The sequence below is a fragment of the Sabethes cyaneus genome, chromosome 1 (genome assembly GCF_943734655.1).
Source record: "Sabethes cyaneus chromosome 1, idSabCyanKW18_F2, whole genome shotgun sequence".
Classification (NCBI taxonomy): domain Eukaryota; kingdom Metazoa; phylum Arthropoda; class Insecta; order Diptera; family Culicidae; genus Sabethes; species Sabethes cyaneus.
The window spans coordinates 142,546,051-142,569,300 of NC_071353.1; the positions used below are offsets into that span (position 1 = coordinate 142,546,051).

Here is a 23,250-nt window from a genome sequence, read left to right on the forward strand (position 1 = left end):
TAAATTAAATTACAACACTTACAAAATGCAAGCAAATTCGGAGCGGAATATTCGCGATCAAGCTAGGCGACGGAACAAGGACGACGAAGGGAGACTCGATACTTGGAACTGCAGATCGCTAAATTTCGCAGGTTGCCTGCGGATGCTGTTTGAACAGCTTGAACCCCGCAAACTCGGCATCGTAGCTCTGCAGGAAATCTGTCGCAAAGGAGAGAAGGTATGGAAGATCCGTGACGGAAAAGCCCAGAGCGGTGACACTACCAACGAACTGGGAACGGGCTTTGTAGTGTTGGGCGGAATGCAGGATCGCGTGATATATTGGAATGCGATCAACGAAAGAATGTGTGTATTGAGGATAAAGGGCCGTTTCTTCAATTATAGCATCGTTGACGTGCACTGCCTGCACGAAGGTAGACCCGACGATGAGAAAGAAGCGTTCTACGCGAGGCTGGAGGCAACGTACGACAGCTGCTCGTCACGGGACATCAAGATCGTCACCGGGGATATGAACGCCCAGGTCGGTAGGGAAGAAATATATAGACCGGTAGTAGGACCCCATAGCCTGCACACCGACAAGAACGATAACGGACAACGATGTATAAACTCCGCAGCTTCCCGAGGCCTGGTGATCCGAAGCACCTTTTTCCCGAGCAAGAATATCCACGAAGCCACCCGGAGATCAACTGACCAACGTACAATGAACCAAATTGAGCACGTTCTCATAGAGAGCCGGTTTTTCTCTAACATCACGAACGTACGCTTCCGACGGGGTGCGGATATTCATTCTGACCATTACCTAGCAGCAGTACATGTGCGCTCAAAGCTGTCCACCGTATACCGGACACGTCAAAGCCGCCCTCCTCGGCTGAACATCAGACTACAGACGGTAGATAATCTACAGACGCGCAAAGAGAAAAATTACTAATTCGGCAACACTTTTTTTGTTTATTTTATTTAAACAGTTTTGGCAACCAGTCAGAATTGGATCAATCTTCCTATAATCAGCAGTAAGTTGTGTGAATCGCGAGGTATGTTCCATGGAATTTCGCGAATTACGACGCATATTTTGCAAATTGAACAAGCCAATTGAATTTTTCAAAGCATTATATGATATATCGAGTGTAACTAATCCATATGTTGTTAGTAAATCAATAGTTAAAGTTTTAATATTTCAGGTAGATTACAAAACTTAGTCTTCCCTGCCTATACGAAACACAAATTTGTTTACTTTGCTCATTTGGTGTCTCGATTTGACGGTTCGATTGGTGTTTTATGCCACGCTCTTTGCGCGTCTGTAGATTATCTACCGTCTGTACATCAGACAGCTAGATAACCTGAATGAGGCACTGTGTAACAGCACTAACTACTTGTAACAGCACTAACTACTATTCGCTTATGTTTACCGGCGCGGACGGTTATTTGAAATATACTTAGCCTTTGGACTTTAAGCAATAGCCCGTGGCAGATCAACTGATCTCGGGGTTGCTTGTGGGACTAAGTTCTTTCGTTAGCGATAGCCCGATTGGGGTCGCATTAAACGTACGAAGTCTGAAGTCGAAATGGCTTGCTTTATTGTTTGAAAGGTTAGCTTTTATAGTTAAATTTTGGTGGAAAATATCGGTAATGCATATCGATATTTTCCTTATTCTAAATGCATTCTTAAAGCTAAAAAGAGATAGACTACTGGGACAGAAAGATTCATTGTTCGATACATTGGGTTCTGGAATTGTAATTCGAGTCCTTACACCGAGTCACATATGCCACCGAGCGGTCGGAGAGCCAGCTCAGCGAAATGCGTGCACTTGTGAAGTGTATGCATGGCGCTGGTGCTTGCGTTCGGTGCCCGCCGTGTGTCTCAATACGATCGGAGTTGTCTGTTTTGTTTTGCTTGTTGCATAATATTTATTTACATGATGTTGTGCATGGCTAGGGTAGAGTACGGATAGTACAACTGTCTTCTTCCGAGGAGTTAGGTGCTTCAAACCTCGAAGACGGTTGGGACAGAATACGCTGGGCCATCGGAGAGGTCGCTACCGCGGCACTATAGGTACTGACCCTCGAAGTATACAAAATGATTGGTTTGATAAGAAATGCCAACAAGCGGTGGAGGGGAAAAGCTGCTTGGAAAAATTATCTAAGTATTGCCACTAGAGAGAACCTGGCCAAATACCGACGAGCTAGGAACCAGTTGACCACGATCCTGCGGAGGAAAAAGCGCCAAAAGGAGGACAGAGATCGTGAAGAATTAGAACAACTATTCCGAGCAAATGACACGCGCAAGTTTTATGAGAAGGTGAACCAAATTCGGAAGGGCCACACACTGAAACCTGACATGTGTAGGGACGAGGAAGGGAATCTAATCACAAACGAGCGCGAGGTGGTCGACAGATGGAAGCAGTTCTTCGATGAACACCTCAATGGCGAAGTCGCAGAAGGAAGCGGAACGGAAATTAACCTAGCAGCGCCCATGGAAGATAGTAATGTCCTAGCACCTGATCTCCAAGAAGTCAAACGAGAAATCGGGTTGCTGAAGACCAATAAAGCCGCTGGAAAGAACCGCCTACCCGTAGAGCTTTATAAACATGGCGGAGTAACGCTAGCAAAGGTTCTACACTGGGTTATTTCGAGGATTTGGGAGGAAGAAAAGCTACCGGAAGAATGGATGGAAAGAGTGGTTTGTCCCATCTATAAAAAGGGCGATCGGCTAGACTGCTGCAAACAGGGCCGGCGCTTTCCTTAAGTAAAACAAGCAGCTGCTTGGAGCGCCACTTTGAGGGGGGCGCCATTTCGGCTACATTAAAAAACTGGAGCATTAAATAAATAAGTGAGTAATGTAAAACTCTACTTCTTCAACCTACCTTCTTCTTTAACAGCATAGAATCGGAATGGCTCGGGCTGTATCTACAGTTACTTTCCACTGTATGTGGTCCTGGGCTACTTGTCGCCTATTTGTTGAGCGTCTCGACAGTAGCAAATTGGCTGCAATTCAATTCATCTAGCACGTTTGGTCCCTCTATTCCTAATGACGATGGAGGTCTTAAAGAGAACAGGCTTTACTGCACAGTCGTCTGACATTCTTGCGATGTGACCGGCCCTCTGCAAAAATAACGGAATAATTCGAGTTTCCACCGCTACAGGTACTATACCACAACTACTGGAGCATCTACCCTAACACTGTTTTTTAGATACTACTACCAATTTTATTGAAACATTTTTTTCAATTGTTAGATGTGCTAGACATTAACATTTACATGTTGTATGCTTCAAGTTTAGAATCGAATAGTTAAAGAAGTATCAGAAAATGCTTTTAGTTTTCTCTGTAATATTGAAAGCATGAAAAATAATCTTTTTCGCCAGAATCTTAAAAGTGCCTGCAGGCATCTTAAACGTATTATTTACCAAATGCTAAGCATTCGATGTATTGCGATACTTTGACTTATGGTTAGGAGCGATTAGTCTGGAATAAAAAGCAAAATTAATTAGATGGCATGCAAAAATTAATTCTGCAATTTTGTAATTTTGATGTCGTTATAAATGTCATATCTAACCGAACTGTCCAGTTAGTTTCGAGGTACGATGCTGACGATAACAAGCCAGCCGTCACATGTTTAAATCTCGGCTAGGCGATGCTGCTAGATAGTCAGTAGCATTTTTGCACTAGCCCCGTAACTGTTCTGTACTCTAACAGCCGGCCGTGAAGGCTGTCGATACATAAGGGTCAAGTCTTAAAAAGACGTTTAAATCCAAGGCTTTGCTTTGCTTGCTATCTATCCGAATAAATCTACTTTATTTTTACGACTAAATTTTGTGGGAGCCATTTTGAGGATTTGCTTGGAGCGACAAATTGGCTAGCGCCGGCTCTGGCTGCAACTATCGCGGTATTACGCTGGTAAAACCTACAAGGTACTCTTCCAGATCCTGTTACGCCGGTTGTCACCGATAGCACAAGGTTACGTAGGGAATTATCAGGTGGGTTTCATGGGAGCTCGCGCAACTTCTGACCAACTTCGGACAGATCTTGAAGAAATGTCGGGAGCACAACGTGCCCACGCATCACATCTTTATTGATTTCAAAGCAGCATTCGATACACTCGATCGAGACCAACTATGGCTGATAGTGCACGAACACGGTTTTCCGGACAAACTGACGCGACTAATCAGAGCTACATTGGATCGAGTGATGTGTTTCGTACGCATCTTCGTACACTCTCGAGTCCCTTCGAGACGCGGCGACGGTTGAGACAAGGTGACGGTTTATCCTGCATGCTCTTCAACATCGCTCTTGAGGGGGTGGTCCGACGAGCGGGCATCGAAACGAGAGGCACGATTTTTACCAAGGGTAACCAACTTCTAGGCTTTGCAGATGACTTCGATATCATAGACAGGAACTTTGCGACGGCGGAGGCAATCTACGCCAGGCTGAAAGCGGATTCTAGGAGAATTGGGCTAAAAATAAATGCGTCGAAGAAAGTCGAAAGGAAGAGGCTCAAAGGAAACAAATGCGGGTCTCCCAGCACGGACGGTAACCGTTGACGGCGACGAACTAGAAGTGGTAGAGGAGTTCGTGTATTTTGGAGCGCTGGTGGCTGGTGGTCAACATAAGGGCGATTATTGCAAACGTAAACAATCCGAGTGAGAGTTGATTCTCCTATGCTGATCCAGCAAAGAATAACTCTCACCCATCAGTTTGCTTCAGGCGTATGAAACTGAAGGGTAAAGAAGTAGCTAACATCTTTTTACGCTTCCTACACGTCCGACACAAAAAGAAAAAAAGCAAAAAAGTAATTTTGTTCGGGAGCTTACCAATACTGATTCATCCGAGGCTGAAGTTAGAGCGGGCTACTCACAAATACATTTTGTCCGAGGCAAAGTTTGTTGTGGGCTAGATGAGATGTTGGCTACACGAAAAATGTATGGGAATGACATTTGTGACAGCGGGGTGGTTTGCTTACATTTACGAATTCTGCTCTTGTTTTCGATTTAGAAATGTGGCAGCACTGGTTGGAGTACGTTCAGAATGTACATCAGTATACGTCAAATCAATGTCATTCTGACATTTTCTTTTGTTCTCATTCGTAATTTCTCATTCTGCTTCGCTTTCTCATCGATTATCTCGCGATTTCTCACCACCGAACTGCACAAGGTACAACAGTTGCTTTTGGATTATCGAACAGTGTGGTTGTGTTCGGTTTAGGTTCAATACGTGTTCCATCCGTCGCTGTGAAAACCCAAAGTGAGAAAACTACAGCGACTGGGAGAGAGAATTGAGAGTTCCATACATCAGAAGAAACACAAAAGTGAAGAAGCCATTTTTCATTCGTGGCTGTATCAGCAGCAGTGGTGTGCACAAAAGTGAAGAAAAAACGGGAAAATCTGCGGAAAATGGTCCATTTTCCTTCGGCAATCTAGGTTTGAGTGGATAAATAAATCGAATACGATGCAGGAATAGTGCAGCCAGTTAGTAACACAGTGCAGGCTGCATGCTGTCACAGGAAGTCTGGCCATCTGATTTTCTGTTCCGCCCCGGTCATGCTGAAAAGGCTGAAAATTTGAGTTTCTTTTTCTTTCGCTTGGATTGATTCGTGCGGGTACTACTGACTGGCTGGAAGCAGGGTGGTGTAAAGTGCGGCAATAGGAAAGCTTCCGGACAACGAGCAGCACTAAAGTGACGACGACAGAAGAAGCGCAGTAGCAGCAGCAGCAGCAACACGAAACGAATATAGGAAAAAAATTGATCGATATTTTCCACCATTATGGTGGTGCGCTTAGTGTAGTCGTCCAATTTAGTTTTTCCCGTCGATTGGCCACACCGTACCCTTCCGGAATATATCTTAGCCACCGGAGAAAAACGAAGCCCATCACAGTGCAATTTGTCTCATTCATTGCAGATCCTAGAAGTGTAGTTTTATTTTTTGTGTTTGAGTCAAACTCACATGAGGTCGTGTAAAATTGTGATTTTCCAGTTTTGAACCCATTTTTTTTCGTAAACCTAAGTGTAGATTTTTTATACTATCCGGAAGTCTCTGCATTCCGGTGTTTGAATCAGAGTCTGAAAACTAGACAACCGCAGCAGTCAAATCGTGAAAATGTCGGGCGACCGGGAGATTCCAGCTGAGGATAGCATCAAAGTGGTGTGTCGTTTTCGACCACTAAACGACAGTGAGGAACGAGCCGGATCGAAGTTCATAGTAAAGTTTCCGTCTGGACCGGAGGAGAATTGCCTCTCGATAGGGGTAAGTCCAATTATGCAGTAACGCCAGTAGTGGGTGGGTGTGAAAAGTTGATCCAAATGGCGTCAACAAAACCGATCCGCCAGCTCTCGCTTACATAAGCTTGTATTGTACAACTGAGAAGAAGGTTTGAGTCTTTTGCCACGACTGGGGAAGAGTATGGTGTGTGGCATGATTCATTCTAAACGTTCTCACCTCCTGCCTGGCTGTGGCTAGTGAAGTCGTGGGACGGAGTAGTGTGTGTATAGGCATTATTGATTTCCCAACCGCTGTAGAAAGCAAAGAAAACGGAGTTGTTCTGTTTTTCTGTTTTGTTTGTATAAGTTTGAAAATGGAGGTTCCGACGGATCGCTGGCTCCGACCATGATACCGTAGAGGGTGAGCACATTGTTTCGGTAGCTTTGTTTTACAACTGTGTTCGAAATATGGAAAAAAAGCCAGTGCCGTTTTGTTCTCTATATTTATATAGTTACCTACATATAATCGCTTGAGCAATCATTGCCCGAAGCAGGTGCACTATGCTCTATACTGCACGCTTATCCGAGTTGAATGCAGGAGTTTCTCTTTGGCAGGGTCAGCTCACGCGAAACCTCCAATAAAATTGAATGGGTAAAAACGAAAGCACCAGGGTTATCGGAATAGGTTTATAACCCATCGCATGTTACAGCAAAATTGAAATGTTAGATAATAATTGTTTGTCAAAAAAGATCAAACATTCCTCAAACGTACCTAGTCGCATGACTTCCATAGGAATCCTAGGTAAGAATATAAATAATATTTTGTTCAGCTTCAGATTTTTATTTTGATTTGCATATTGAGCTAGCTTTTTTTAAAAAAGTAACTGCTAAAAGGAAGATGCCACATCCTTTAGCAAAAAATTGCATTTTGTTTTTGGTAGGTCCAACTTGCTGTCAAAAAAGCAGAAAAAATTAACCCTGCACGTGGAGAACCGAATGAATTTTCGGATGAAAATTATGTCTCCATTTGAAAGTTCAAGCAAAAGTCGAATCTAGTGTGCCATGGCCAAAAACCAAGGTAGTTTTCGCACTCGTTTTAAGACTTTTATTGAGAAAAAATTAGGCAATTAATTTCTAACTCTACTTGGTGTAATATACCTAGTCGCAGTCTACCTGTAGTAATCTGTGACGCAATTGGTGATCTATATTAAGAAATATTCTAAACTTTACAAATTCTAAAAGTGAGGAAATCCCTAACATGGCGTTGTCCAGCTCCGACGAGACTTCCGAGCAAAATTGGCGAATAATTCCTTCATACTTCCAGGTGACTAAACTATAGGACTATTGATAAAATATTATTGAAACCTTAATATCAGTAGGAGTTTAGTAGAATCTGGTCGCTTTTTTATGCCTTGAATGTTTACGACGGTGCAAATGCTCTTGCACGCATCTTTGTCGCTTGAAATTGTTGGACTTTTTTCTTTCCGATCTCTTACTCTTCGTTTGTTTTTACTTTTTGCGATTTTTTTTATAGGTATTTGTAAGTTTTAAGTTTTTGAAGTTTTTGAACTTTTTTATTTTTTCATAAAATTTAGACTTATTTAGGTACTGCCGCTACTCGCATAACAGTACCATTTTCTATGTAGTTTCTTATATAAATGGGACTGTTATGCGAGTAGCGGCAGTTTAGCTCTTTTGAATTTCTTAGCTTTTTTAAGCCTTTTTGAACGTCGCTGGATTTAGTTTTTAACTTTTATGGATTTTTTTGGTATTTTTATGCGTTTTATAAACTTTTTTATTCGTCTTTGAATTTTTAAACACACAAAAATGTACAACAATCACAGAAAACACTAAAATAGAACAGAAATGGCGCCTAGAATATCTAAAAATAACGAAAAAATAATCCAAGAAGTGTATAAAAATGACCAAAAAAGTAAACAAATACGACACAAAATATTTGTATCATAATTTACACAAAAATGATATAAAAATATCAGAAAATTTTGGGAAAAATGTTCAAAAAATAACTCAAAAATTGCGCAAACAACTAAAATGACAAAAAATATTCTAATATGACACAAAAATGACTCAAAAGTAAACGGGAAACAATGCAAAAAGGACAGAAATTATGCAAAAATATACCAAAATGACGCGATGTTATCTAAAAATAACAAAACCAAACATGATGGTGGCGCAGGCGCATGAATCATGAAATATATTGCGACTTTTACCCCTATTTAGACTACCCAGATTTACACGATTATCACAGTCGAATCTCGCACACAATTTCGCTCAAAGAAAATGAAGTGAAAAACATGGACAAGAAGGAAAAAGAAGTCAAACTCATAAGTTGATTAAACTAAAAGCTACTCTAGGGGTCTGCCCCCACTCCAATTACCTCGAACACCAGCTGACCGTGTATCGTCTTCGACAGCGCACATCCATCCGGTGGGAATTTACGGCTTTTTTCTGGTTCTCTGCTGAAAAAAGTTTTGGCTACTCTTTCGTCGGGCATTCTGGCCACGTGGCCAGCCCACCGCAGCCTGCCACTCTGTTTTCCATTTTGCCACCAAGTACAGGGATACTTCGATATAAGACAACCTCGTTATAAAACAACCTCGATATAAGACAATTTGTACCTCGATATAAGACAAATCCCTTTGACATAGTTGGCAACGACACCAGAGCACATTTTCCATTCCAAAAGCGGCGCCATAAATTTGTTCATTATTTCAAAATAATCCTAAAAATGGTAAACAACTAATAGCTCAAATAATATTAAATAGTTCAAAAAACATAAACACACAACACAGAGCAAAATTGGTGACTGCTAATGCCAAATTTTTGTGAAAAAATCATGTTTCGATATAAGACAGTTTCGATATAAGACAACTTTTTGAAATTATAAATTGTCTTATATCGAGGTATCCCTGTATTGATCATGGGATTTTACGCTCAAAACCCCCAAACACTCGTCGATCAGCTTCCTTCATCGTCCATAATTCATGTCCGTACAGGGCCACTGTGAGGATTAGTTTTCTGAAGAGCGCCAGTTTTGTGCGAATTTGCAAACTACAGGACTTCGGCTGACTGCGTAATTCGTAAGAACCCCGATTCGCGGCTGCAATTCGTCGTTTCACTTTGTGGCTTTTTTTCCTTGTTGGGGACCTTGGACCACTGCGACCAGTTCTTTGATCTATTGTGGTGACTGTTGTGGCCACTTTGTGGCTTACATCATTGTCACGAGTGTACCAAGGTATATAAATTCCTTAACTTCTTCATATCGTTCCCCGCCTAACTCCTCCTCGGCACCAATACCACTTGGCCTCCCACGTTCCCTGCCAGCAACCGTGTACTTCTTTTCGGCGGTGTTAATGGTAAGCCCCAATCTCGCCTCTTACCTTTTTAAAGGCCTGAAGGCCCCTTCCACTGCTTTACGGTTGATTACGATGATATCGACGTCATCCGCAAAACCAAGAAGCATGTGAGATTTCGTGATGATAGTTCCATTCCTTTCCACATTTGCTCTTCGTATTGCACCTTCCTTCTGTTGAGAGTGCATCCCCTTGCTTCAGTCCATCCAACATCACGAAACCAGCTGAGGTCTCACCCGCTATTCTAACGCATGATTTGGACCCATCCAGCGTCGCACGAATCAGCGTAATTAGTTTCGTCAGGAAACCATGTTCTAGCATTATCTGCCAGAGCTCATTTCGTTTGACTGAATCGTACGCCGCCTTAAAGTCCACGAATAGATGATGAGTCTGCAAGTTGTACTCCCGGAACTTGTCCAGTAACTGACGCAGGGTAAACATCTGATCCGTCGTGAAGTGATCCTCACGAAAACCAGCTTCGTCGGCGAGTAGACGAAGGACGGACTTCGCTAACGGTTTTAGTCTGCAGAACGGGATTCGGGAAAGCACCTTATAGGCGGAATTGAACAACATAATGCCTCGACAGTTTTTACACTCGGGTCGATGTCTTTTTTTAATAGATCAAATGAGGCCGGCATTTATTCCTTTATTCCTGTGGACAGCGCATTGGAACATGAACGTGTCGCCGACTGTATCCCACCACATTCCAAGTACATTTTCGGTCCCCAAATCTTCGTTCTGGTTCAGCTTCTTCTCACTCGTTCTGTTTTCGCCCATAGAATCCAGCACCTTCTGGGAGTTGGGCAGCCATCCACGTGTCTCGAAACCACCTTCAACATAGATGGAGCGAACAGCTTGCGCAAGTTCCGTTTCTTCTTTCTCTGTCTCGACACTGCACAGTCCAGTTGTATTCCAGGATCTTTTCGCGAAACGTCTTCACCAATTCCGGATCACGCCTCATGCGCTTGTCCAAACAGTCATGGCGCTTCAAGGCCATCGCTCTGCTTTCCGGCAGCTGCTTATCACCGAATCTCCACAACAGAGATGTTTCATATCGGTTTCCTTTCAGCTCCTTGCTGGATTGTAGTAACAGCATAACCCGCTCTTTCTCTGTCGTCATCAACGACTTTCTAGGAAGCTGAACTCCCAGGCTGTTCAACGAGAAATAATCCTTGACCGTTGTAGGAAGCGTTTCACATTCACAGATATGGTAGCTATACGCAGTAGCACATTCCTTCTTCTACTGCGTCTGCACCGAGCAAAGTCCGTAGATTTACCAGCCAAGTCGCGTTAGTGCTGCTGTAGGTTGGTTTTCACCTCCTTCCCGGGAATCCAACGGATAGTCCAGTCGAGAGTTGTCCACACCCATCAGGATTCGTGGCTTCACTCCAGAGCACGATTCGACAGGAACATTGACTGGGATGGCAGATCCAGGTTCTGCACAGTATACACCTTAGAGAGATGGAAACGCTTGCCAGGATTATCGGTGCTGGAGATTTCAACCGCACACTTCACTGAGTTGCCTTCATATCTGCCTTGGCCGCCAGTCCACGCGATGCGCAGTGCAGTCTTCTCACCCTCCAGATGCAATTCGTCCCACAAGCTATGCTCCATCAAGGTAGAGGTTGATCCGGCGTCGAGGAAGGCATTGAGTGTGCAATGAAGGCCTCCGAGTGTGCAATGATGCGCGTTGCACTAAGCCGTTTGCGTCGTTTCGTTCGACTTCTTGTGTTTGCTGTCGTCGTGCAGCAAGCGATGATGTACAAAGTTGCAGCCGTTTGGATTGCAAGGAACCTTCCGTTCGCAGGTCTTGTAGTGTTTGGTCAGGCACTTTCGGCAGATCTTCTTCTTCTGGTTCACCAACGACCAGCGTGAATTCAGCGTCATTTTGAGAAAGCTGTTGCACTTATCGAGGCTACCGCACTCACCGACGCACGCTAGACAAACTCTACCACTAGCCACCGGCTCTGTTGGTTGCGTGGAATGCACATGTACGTAGGCTTCTTGTTTTCGACCTTTTTTCTCGGTGTTCGATGGTTTGGTCCACACCTGAGGTCTACTAACTTGACTAATCGCTTCAACCATGTTACCGAGCCACTCGTTGAAGTCTAATAGCGTAGCTGTCCCTTTCTCCTTCCGGTAGAAAGCTCATTACATTTTCAGTGTAGATGGTAAGCTGTCGACGAGCTCCTGCAGCAGCGCAACGTTGTACAGCCGTTCGTCCATTTGGCACACTTGAATAGTAGCTCACAAATTCTTCACCGCTACGCCAAAATCACGATTAACTTTGCTTTCAACAGTGGCATCTCTCTTCACCATCGTCTGCACGATCGATTCCGGGTTGCCGAATAGTATTTTCAACCGGTTCATACAACTGGATACAACTGTGGATTCAATGCCATTTATGGGACCGTCGTTACTGGTGGCATTAGCCCAGACGTTTGAGAACTGAATGGATACCGCTGTGGATTCAACCCCGGATACGCTGGTACTGTAGATATCGGCGGAGATGCTGTAGTATACAGTGGAGGAGGTTGGTAACAAGACAACGGTGGTTGAAGATGAGAAACCGACATCGGAAACTCCGTATGATTCGTTCCCTGTAAGCGCTGTTGATTATTAGAAATCGATGGCGGCAGATCCGTGCGACCAATTCCACGAAAACGTTGTTGACTGGAAACCCCTTTCACTGGAACGAGGCCACTAGAACCCACCGGTCGGTTTGACGACAACACCGGAACTGCGAGTAAGTTATCGTATACTGGTAGAGCATCGTCTAATTCCACTTTATCGGTCTTGTTCAATCAATCTGCAATTTTGTCCGCTTCACCCGCTTCAGTAACATCAGAATCCAGCATTTGCTCCTCTAGCGCCAAACGCTCTTGTTCGGACTACTTTGAACAGACGAAACTATTTCCTTGGAATCAGCCTTATTTTCTGGCAGATCAAAGCTAGAATTATATAGTTTGATTAGATTTACATTTCCCAAACCTGCCCTACTCTAAACTTACATTTTTAGTTTCTTTTTCCCTCCAGCAGATTAGTCACTTTCTTCGAGCACTAATAAATCGATATCAAATCTAGCGCAAATTTAGGATTAAGAAAATTGTAAATAATTGTAAATATTTCCTTTAGCTTTTACTTTCTTTTAGCGTTTTCAATAATTTTCACACTAACTTTAATCTATTTCTCTCCTGCCTTGTTCTCGATCTTTAGCTGTAAGTTTTAATGTGTGTTTTTATCTAGGTTAACAAATTTTGCATCTCGTTTTTAGTTAGAATAACAAGTTTTAATCAAGTCACACTTTACTCACAGTGATCAACTTTCGTATCCTGAATTCACGAATCAAATACACGGTATTTTTTGGTGCAAATTAGGCTTAATTAAATAAATCTCACTCCCTATTAGAAATAGCACAACTTTCCTTTTATTCTGACTACTATTTACTTCTTATTTTTTGTTGTTTTCTTCCGTCCCGTCACTCACTCGTCTCTATTTGTTGTTTTTTTACACCGCACGTCAACATACGACCTGAAGTTGACCGTGGTCGTTAAAGGAACATACCCCGGCTGAACGTTCGGCTGTGTACGCGATGCGCTCAGTGCAGTGCTCCCAACAGCTCTTCAAGCTGTTTTTTGCCAGCGCTTGTCTCGCTTCCAACGCTTTTCTCTGCTGTTCACGGAGCTTTGCGGAACGTTTTGACTGCTTTGACGATGCCATGGATGACGCCCTATCGCCTTTGCCAATGTTAACTGCATTAGCAGTTGAACTCGCCAATGGCACCGAATCTCGTCGATCTTCTGCAGATAATACCGGAACAGTGCATTTCGCACCTACATTGGACTGCTGTCGTATTTTTGGAGTCGCGCCCAATCGACTACTCCGCGGGGTTTGAGGTTCACTGGATTTACATGTGGCATCTCCCGTTTTGCTGCTCTGCAACTGCAACTTTGCCATCTGCAAGTGCTTAAAGTGCTGCTCAAGCTTTCGCTGTCGTTCCGTATCCTGCTCCAAACGATTTTGTTGCTCTTGTTGCCACTGCTTCTGCTGCTCTTCGAGGCACTTTAACTGCATATTCAGTGAAGCCCGTTCCTTCTCAAGCGACGTTCTGACGCATCCATTACAGCTCCAATTTTTATCCCGTATACTATCATTCACATTCACACAATCATAGTGATACCACTCCTCACACTCGTCGCATTGTACCATACGACTATTATCGACCTGCCGACACGAACCACAACTGGCCCCCTCATTGCCAGGAGAATCACTGTTATTCTTCCAGGAATGACTCCCAGCACTTGCTACGCTACCGGTTGACATTCCGAAATAAACGGAAAATTTAATTTGTTACCGAAACAAATTCGTTTGTCGAGATAAAGAATTGCAAGACGTCCAAAAATTTGAACGAACCGTTTATTTTTGTTGTTAAATTTTCCCTACGGGATACAAGTTTAAATATGTAGTTTTAGTATATTTTAATGTGTAATGTGTAGCTATTTCTAAGGAAACTTACGTTTGTGCTTCTTGCAACCCGTTTCGTCCAGAAGTCTACCTTGAATATAGCATGTGTTGTTAACCGTTCGCTAGCGATATTTCAATCTGTGATTTAGCCTTAGTATTTTGATTCTAGTTTTACATTAATAAGAATAAATCTTGACCTTCCTCCTTCTTCTTCTTCTTCAGCAGCATAGAGCCGGGGTGGCTCGTGTTGTTTCAAGCACTCGTCTCCATTCAACTCGGTCTTGGGCCACTCGTCGCCAATTTCCTAGCCGTCTGAGAAGTCGCAAATCGCTTTCGACCTGGTCGAGGCATCGTGCACGTTGGGCCCCCCTGTTCCTGGTGCCGGTGGGGTTGTTGAAGAGTACTATTTTCGTCGCACTGTCGTCCGGCATCCTTACGACGTGTCCGGCCCACCGTAGCCTGCTAACTTTCGCTAGATGTACGATGGGAGTCTCCCCAAGCAGTGCCTGTAGCTCGTGATTCATACGCCTCCGCCACTCTCCGCTTTCAGTTTGTACTCTGCCAAATATCGTCCGCAGCACTTTCCGCTCAAACACGGCAAGGGCGCGTATGTCCTCCGTAAGCAACGTCACGGCTTCAAGTCTATGAAGAACTACCGGTCTAATAATGGTTTTGTACATTGTTAGCTTCGTGCGGCGGCGTATGCTTCCTGATCGTAGCGTTTTACGAAGGGCAAAGTAGGCCCGATTTCCCGCTTGGATGCGCCGCTGGATCTCCTTACTAGTGTTCTCCGCGGGCACCAGCGATCCCAAATACACGAACTCCTCTACCACTTCTAGTTCGTCGCCGTCAATGGTTATCGTCCGTGGGAGGCGCGCATTTGTTTCCTTTGAGCCTCTTCCTTTCATGTATTTGGTCTTCGACGCATTTATTTTTAGCCCAATTCTCCTAGACTCCGTTTTCAGTCTGGCGTAGATTGCCTCCGCCGTCGCAAAGTTCCTGGCAATGATATCGAAGTCATCTGCAAAGCCTAGAAGTTGGCTACTCTTGGTAAAAATCAAGCCTGTCGTTTCGATAACCGCTCGTCGGACCACCCCCTCAAGAGCGATGTTGAACAGCATGCAGGATAAACTGTCACCTTGTCTCAACCCTCGCCGCGTCTCGAAGGGACTCGAGAGTGTTCCAGAGATGCGTACGAAAAACATCACTCGATCCAATGTAGCTTTGATCAGTCGCGTCAGTTTGTCCGGAAAACCGTGTTCGTGCATTATCTGCCATAGCTTGTCTGTCGATCGACTGTATCATATGCTGCTTTGAAATCAATAAAGATGTGATGCGTGGGCACGTTGTACTCCCGACATTTCTGCAAGATCTATCGGTTAGTAAAAATTTGAAATCCTCCTGATAATTCCCTACGAAACCTTGTGCTATCGGTGACAACCGGCGTAACAGGATCTGGGAGAGTACCTTGTAGGCGGCGTTTACCAGCGTAATACCGCGACAGTTACAGCAGTCTAGCCGATCGCCCTTTTTGCAGCGACTTTATTGGTCTTCACCCGATTTCTCTTTTGACTTCTTGGAGATCAGGTGCTAGGACATTACTATCTTCCTTGTGCGCTCCTAGGTAAATTTCCGTTCCGTCTCCTTTTGCGACTTCGCCATTGAGGTGTTCATCGAAGAACTGCTTCCATCTGTCGACCACCTCGCGCTCGTTTGTGATTAGATTCCCTCCCTCGTCCCTACACATGTCAGGTTTCGGTGTGTAGTCCTTCCGAGTTTGGTTCACCTTCTCATAAAACTTGCGCGTGTCATTAGCTTGGAATAGTTCTAATTTTTCACGATCTCTGTCCTCTTTTTGGCGTGACATGCGAGGTTCTCTAGCTTATTGCTTAACAAAATTCCGTGATCTACTTGATCAAATACTGTCCGTTGTGTAAAATTCTGTACATAATCAAGGACGATGAAACATGCGTAAACGTTAATTAAAAAATACGCTTCGAGGCCGTGATGACACTTAGAATTCCAGTTGAATTTCAAACAGAAGATACAACAATAACGATACGATACGCGCAAGAGTTCTTGGTAGCGGTGCTTGTTGCTCATGCACTGTGGGACGAATTTAAGAAAAAGTGGTTAGCTTCTTCGAAGAAACTGTTAAGTTTTCCCTATTTATAAACGTTTTCGTTTAAAAGAACGTAGTGGGTTTTCGAAGCCTTTATGCCCTTAACAATTATCTATTGTATGGAATTATCCTAAAATGAACTTTTGCGTATAACTGTGGTAATTATTAATTTAGCCAATCTGATATTTGTGATCAACTTAGCGGCTTGATTGATAGTTAATCCATTTTCGCTAAATCTTCAGCGCCACGGTTCGTTTTGTTCTCTCGCAGCCTTTCTCTTTTTGACGTACCATTCCGTTTAAACCGCCCATGAGTACTGTCTTGTCTTTTACCTCAATATATCACTGTTACAATGTCGCTTCCAAGAAAGGAAAAGCTGCTTATTCGAAAATCATCTCTAGCAGCGTGAATCGCTATAGTTCACGTACCTAATATATAAAACGCAAACCTGAGGAGCGTTGTGCGAAGCAGTGGAAAGCACACATTATTTTAAACTAAATACATACTTTAAGCGGCGGCAGCACACTCATTTCGTCTATCTCATCGGATGGATATGTGGATGACGCGATGCAGAGACCGTGACCTCATCCGGAACAACACACAGTCCGCCCGCCTGCCAATTGCCGCTCTGGTGTAGGTACAGTTGCGTACTCGATACATCACCAACTGCTAACTGACTGACCGCATGGCTGTGTAGGTACCAGTAGAGTACTACTGCTGCCGCCTAGACTCTAGGCTCGTTCGTGTTTTTTCGCTCTATTCGAATTGACTGAACCAAATCGCAAGCATGACAGGAATGTTCAACACAAGAGAGCAACCAGATTAAAGCGAGTAAACTGATTATGACAAAAGCGTCTTTAGAGCGAAACATGTGATTACCGATGACGGAGCGTTCGAACTCGAATTAGCTCTGTTATGCATGCATAAGCTGCAAATTTAACACTAAACCTGAACGGATGCATTTTGCTTTTGAAATAACCAACCTTGTTGTTTTGATTTCGTTCTTGTAAACATTCTGGAAAAATCGATATTTTTCTCAGACGGCAGTTTGTAACAATTCAACTCGTTTCTCCTTTTCTCTGAGCACACCCATTCGTGCTCCATGACCACCCAGCCGCTTATTGTGGGCATTTTTTGTTTACTCTCCATCACATGTTTTAATCAGTCCTCTGCTCCGTAAACATACTCTGTCATCATAATAAAATTATGTTGTCACAGCTCCGTTCCAAGAAGATTAGACGAATTTCACTCACTCGCATCAACTCGTGGGTGGTCGAAAAGTTTTGCTTTCTCAGTAAAAGTCTGTTAATATAATCGAAAACGAGACAATGGTTCTGGTATTTCCCATTTAATGATCTAAAACGATTTTAGTTGTTCACTAATTCATCAATTGAAAAAGGAACAATTAAACCACATTAAGTCTGGTATTACTCGAATGAATGGGCCAATTAAATTCATTCGATATTGTCGTTCGATTCACAGGCACTGTTGTGACTGTACGTGACCACCCACAAAAAAACGCCCAGGAGAATAGTCTCATTTAACTGCATTTTCGGCAAGAGGATTCTGCTTGGCTCCAGACCTCGTTGTTAGCAAAATACACACACCAAAATTCCGCGGAGAGGCCATCATTGGAATCAATGGCGTTGCAGTTGAGGGAGAGTGTCCTTGAATCGACGAGCAATGCGGGTGCCGCGCCCCTCTCTGCTTGCTTCGGAACTGCTGGCTTTGGGTTGGGGGTGGTAACCTTTGGATTCGATAGCTTATGGGAGGGAACGCGTTTGGAAGAGTGGGACTGAAGATAGGGCCGTGGAAATTGTACATTTACCGAAACTATTTTTTCTCCATCAGTATCAGTGCAGTGGTGAAAGCACAAAACATACCCTCGAATTCAAGGTTATGCTAGCCGTTGTACTACAATAGTACATAATACAACCAAAAGAGCAAAGATTTGTACAATACTAAATTTCATTTGTTTTTAGGCAAACCTTGAGGGGGAAAAGATGGAAAACGATAATGGTAAATGTTCAGAAAATAACCTGTAGATGGATTCGAAAAAAGTTCCACAAATAATCAACTTACAATTTGTACCATTTTGCTCTTTATTGTAACAAAGGTTGAAAAAATGATGAAATATGGAAAATTATTCTGAAGCTCTGCAGATTTATTTGTAGTTCTTCGGATTTAGAAATTTTCCACGGACGCACGGGTTAAGTGCTCGTGTCAAAAATGACAACGTAAAACAGGAAAAATAGTGACGAAAAACAACAACAAACCGGCAAAAACGAAAACGTTTAATGATGAATAGATAAAAACAAAGAAAACATGACGAACAAACGCTAAAATAGCAACAAAGAGCACAACAACGAGAGTAAAAAGTTGCCGAAAAAGACGACACAAATGCGAAAAGTAAACGTCAAAAACAAATAAAATACGATGAAGGAATGGCAAAATGAGCTTGAAATAAGAAAAATTTGACGAAGAGATGGGAAAAAGACGAAAAAATACAAAGGAAAGAAAACAAAAAGATAACAAAGGTGTGGAAAAAATACAATGCATCATAAAGATGACGAAAAGACAAGCATAGAACGATGAGAAGAAATCAATTAATCGGCAAGAAGATGATGAAGAAGATGTGAAAAGACGACGGCAAGATAACGAAAAATCGATGGCTAGTAAGCGAAAAGACGACAAAAATACGATGCAGAGATGCTAAAAAACGCGAAATAAGCGGTAAAAAACGCCAAAAAAAACAATGAAACGATGAAAATGCCATTATGAGTAATCAAAAACGTCACAAAAACGTCGGCGATAAAATATGGCAACAAATTGCCGAAAATAGACAATCTGAAAATGCTAGAAAACAAGTATAAATCAATTAAGAAGAACGAAAAACATCTAACAGACGTTAAAAAGACGACAGAGTAGGTACACATAATAAAGACAAAAAATTAAAGACCTGACGCGAAAAAATCTGAAGAAAACAAAGACGAAACGCAAATAATGAAAAACCAAGCTGAACTATAATAACTATAATAATGAAATGCTGAACTATATGTTTGGCAAGGCTCGCATGTCACGTTAGCCGAATGGATGATTCGCGTCAGGAGCAGCAAAGGTACACGTGGAGCAATCTTCTGAGAGAGTTCCGCAACCGCCTGCTTCTGGCACATCGGCGACGGTTGCAAAGGCACGACGGCCTGATGTTCAAGCTGCATCAATACAATATTCCGCTGTATCTTATCAAGAACATCAGAAGCTATCTGACGGGCAGAGTGTTCCGGGTATCTCAGAATAGTGTCTGTTCGCAGAACATCCCTGCAGGTGTGCCCCAAGGAAGTATCCTTGGACCCATTTTGTATAACATATATACATCTAACATCCCTCCCCTCAGAGAGGGTATTGTCTCAGTTTGCGGACGACACAGCAATCATGTACGAAGGTCGTGTCATACGTGCCCTCACATGCAAGCTTCAGAGAGGTCTGGATATTTTGACAGAAAATTTTACGAGCTGGAGAATCGTGATCAACGCGGACAAAACTCAGGCAATCCCTTTCCCACACTTGAAGTCTTCAAAGCTGATTGCGGTTGCGAGCGTAAGGGTTTGGTTCAACGATTCATGCAGTGCTCCGATTAGGTCGATTACCTCGAACTCACGCTAATCAGGCAGTTGATCTTCAGGTCTCATATTAACAAAATAATCAAGAAATGTAGCATACTCATCCGGTCCTTGTACCCGATGATATGCAAAACATCCAAACTGAGCCTGACGAAACGGCTGGCTGTCTACAAACAAATCATCTACCCGGCGATAGAGTACGCGGTCCCAGTCTGGACGAACTGTACTAGGAAACACAAGCTGCGGCTTCAGTGCGTCAAAATAAATGCCTAAAGATGTTACTGAATCTGCCCCCCTGGAGGAGAACAAGCGAAATCTCAGTATGGCCTACATTGGCTACAAGAAAGCATACGACTCCATATCTCTCGCGTTTCTAATTAAGGTCCTGGAGATGTATGAAATAGATCCTGTAGTCACGACGCGGTTCCTGCAGCATGCGATGGGGCAGTGGACTACTACAGTACAGCATAGTGATGGGAAAACTGTGTTGCGCTCGAAAACGACTAGGAGTAGTTATCAAATTAGTTGAATATGTAATTAGTATCAAATTAGTAAGAAGCAATATCGGTATGGAGTTTGGACTTCACAAATGCCAATCAGTACCTACAGCTTCAAGCAGCGCACTTTACTAGTTTTGATGGTTACGAGGTCTACAATGGGGATATGGTTCGTGGCGAATCGTACAAATACCTTGGTTCCAGGCAACTCTCCAGAATTCGCCACACCGATATCAAGATAGAACTGCGGGATTAATTTTTATGTCGAGTGAACTGTGTCCTAAAGTTTTTTCTTAACACGGGGAATAAGGTACGAGCATTGAATACATTTGCCATTCCCGGAGTAGTGAAGTGGAGCAAAACTGACCTAGAAGATCTTGAGAGGAGGGTGCGCAAGTTCAAGCAAGTTGGTATGCGCCACTTTCAATCGGCACTGACGAGAATAGCTTTATCACGAGTAGAGAGGAGTGTAGAAATAGCCGACATTCATGCACTGTGCGTTGCTCAGGTGCGTCAAATGCGTGAATATTTCGTAGAATGCGCAACTAGACACGCAATGTACAGAATTATTTGTGTAGCTGATAAGGGCTACAGCGCTTTACATCTGGCACAACCAGACTACGACCTCAGATGCAATCTATCGAACAGAAGATTACATCTTGGAAGCAGAAAGTTGTACATGGTGCTCATTCCTACCAATTAAACCGGCCTTAGGCCGACAAGGTCGCATCGAACTTATGGCTCTCTCGTGGTGAACTCTCTCTAGTGGTCGAATCTAACATGATAGCCATTCAAGACGAGATTATGCCGACAAGAAATTGTAGGCGGTGTATCTGGCATCAGGATGTAGAGGATCTATGCCGAATGTGCCATCAACCATAAGAACCATCGACCATATTATAGCTGGCTGCCTAATATATACTAGCACAAACGCAGCCTATACAGCCTCAACAACGTAGCAAAGATATTGGCGGTTTGTTGGAGGAAGATGTGCCAAATTACCGCTATAAACCAGATCCCGTCTTAGAAAAAGACCCTTTCAAGCTGTATTGGAACCGCACCGTTCTGACGGACCTTTTTATTCACCGCAACCGACCGGACATTATGGTTTACGACACAGGTAGATGAACAGTAACCAATATTGACGTCGCCATTCCACTAAGCCGTAATTTAAAGTCAACACACGGTCAGAAAATTGTATAATTTTCTCCGCTTGCAGGGGATTTGAAATAGTTGTGAGGATAAGAAGAGGTCCCAAAAATAGTTCCTATAGTGCTTTCCGCAACCGGAGTGGTTCCGATAGTATTGCTGGAAGACCTAAAGGGGCTAGCTGCGTTGCAGAAATAAGCGACATTTAGCACCTGTGCAATTTTCCGTCAATTTCTGGGTCAAGACGACAGATATACCTCAGATGATAATGCTATGTATGTAAAAGAAAACAAAAAATTATGCAGATCCACTGAGCCTAATTCCCCTTTGACAACCGCCCGGGGTAGGTAAAATTTCGCGACTTTGTTTCGAGTGCAAAAAATCGGCTAAAAAAAGACCACTGCTTCAGATTAACAGAACACTATCTTTTTACCGGAATAATAACGCAATCTAATTATTGTTTAAATATTTACATAACTGTAATTAGAGACACAATACTTTTAAAAAAACTAGCTTATTCCACGAGATTGAAAAAAACCTTTTTCAGCTTTTTCAAGAATATGAAAATTTTTCATTTTATAAGAGGGCGCTATATCTCTGCATATTAGCGTTGGTAAGAGGAATTCCATTAATGCTTATCAATTTAGGGACTATATTGGCTCGTCTGGGGGCTCCATAGCCGCAAGGTTATCGAGTCTGCTTTGACAAGCGAGTGGTCGTGGGTTCGAATCTTAGTATAATCAAGCCATTCAATGTCAAGTGACTTTAGCATGAGTTTATTCTCAGGCCCCCCTCATTTACCCTTCCTTCATGCTGAATTCTATACTTACCCTCTGAAGCCTCTTGACAGTGCAAGTGTCCCTGCTATAGTTAAGTGTACTGGTCAGAGGTACGAATGAGTCCTCGCCAGGAACGGCTATAATATGGGATAGTACTGGCAGCGAGTATTATGTGGGTAAAGTAGATCAAGCTTTGAAGGAAGTGTAAACCCCAATAGCGATTATAGCAAAAAGAAATGCAGTGCAGGTCATACAGCAAAACACCCGGGGGGTATCACAGTAGATCAACTGTACTGGTCGCAGTGATGAGTCCACACATGGAAAAAAATATTGGCCCGTTTCCATTATCCCTGATTTTTGTTTTCAGGTATAATGAGTTCAAATTGTCATACGGTTTTCGAACTGTAAATCTCGCATCTGTATAGTATTTTCGATATAAATTAACAAATTATGGTTGTTCATGAGTACCATTACCATTATATTAGATTTATAATAAAAAGTATATATTTCATATCTTAATTTTCGTAATTAACGGCTCTAGAAGTTTTGCGAAAATCCAGATTAGTTGCATATAACTGGTGCTTACATACTAACATTATCCATCTAGCTCCCCCCATCTACTAACAACAATTCCTTTCCCGAAATACTTGTGAAGATGCGGAGGATTCCCTGGTCTTTAGTAGCAACAAGTATTGGACTAACATACCTTCCCATCCCACCAAGACCCGCATTCGGACGTGACCGGCGTCGGTATTGATCAGCATGCAGGGACCTGATAGGGATGCACAATGAGGAATAGCATGCTGTCCCAAGTATGTTTTTTCGAGCCATTATTTTGCAATTTTCATCGGTCCTGGTCAATAACGGAGTAGCAGCACACGGGCGGTATCCTATGCTTAATATGAAAATTTTCATTTCGCCTACTTTGATCAGCAAACTACTTCCGTTACCAAGGAAACCTGCTATTCCAGCACCGGCATGGGGACGTTAACATTTTGCAACAGTATGCATGCCGTATTTATTGGAAAATTATTATGCGGACCAATTGGTGCCCATGG

The 23,250-nt window shown here is 43.0% G+C and overlaps 1 protein-coding gene across 1 annotated transcript in view; it reads left to right on the forward strand.

The window, feature by feature from the left end:
* Positions 1-5,170: 5,170 nt before the first annotated feature.
* Positions 5,171-23,250, forward strand: part of LOC128736654 (kinesin heavy chain) — a 40,874-nt gene continuing 22,794 nt past the window's right edge. Inside the window, exons 1-2 of the mRNA XM_053831145.1 lie at positions 5,171-5,409; positions 5,889-6,233. Coding sequence (XP_053687120.1) covers positions 6,087-6,233 — 147 coding nt within the window. The 5' untranslated portion in view covers positions 5,171-5,409; positions 5,889-6,086. The remainder of the gene's footprint in view (positions 5,410-5,888; positions 6,234-23,250) is intronic.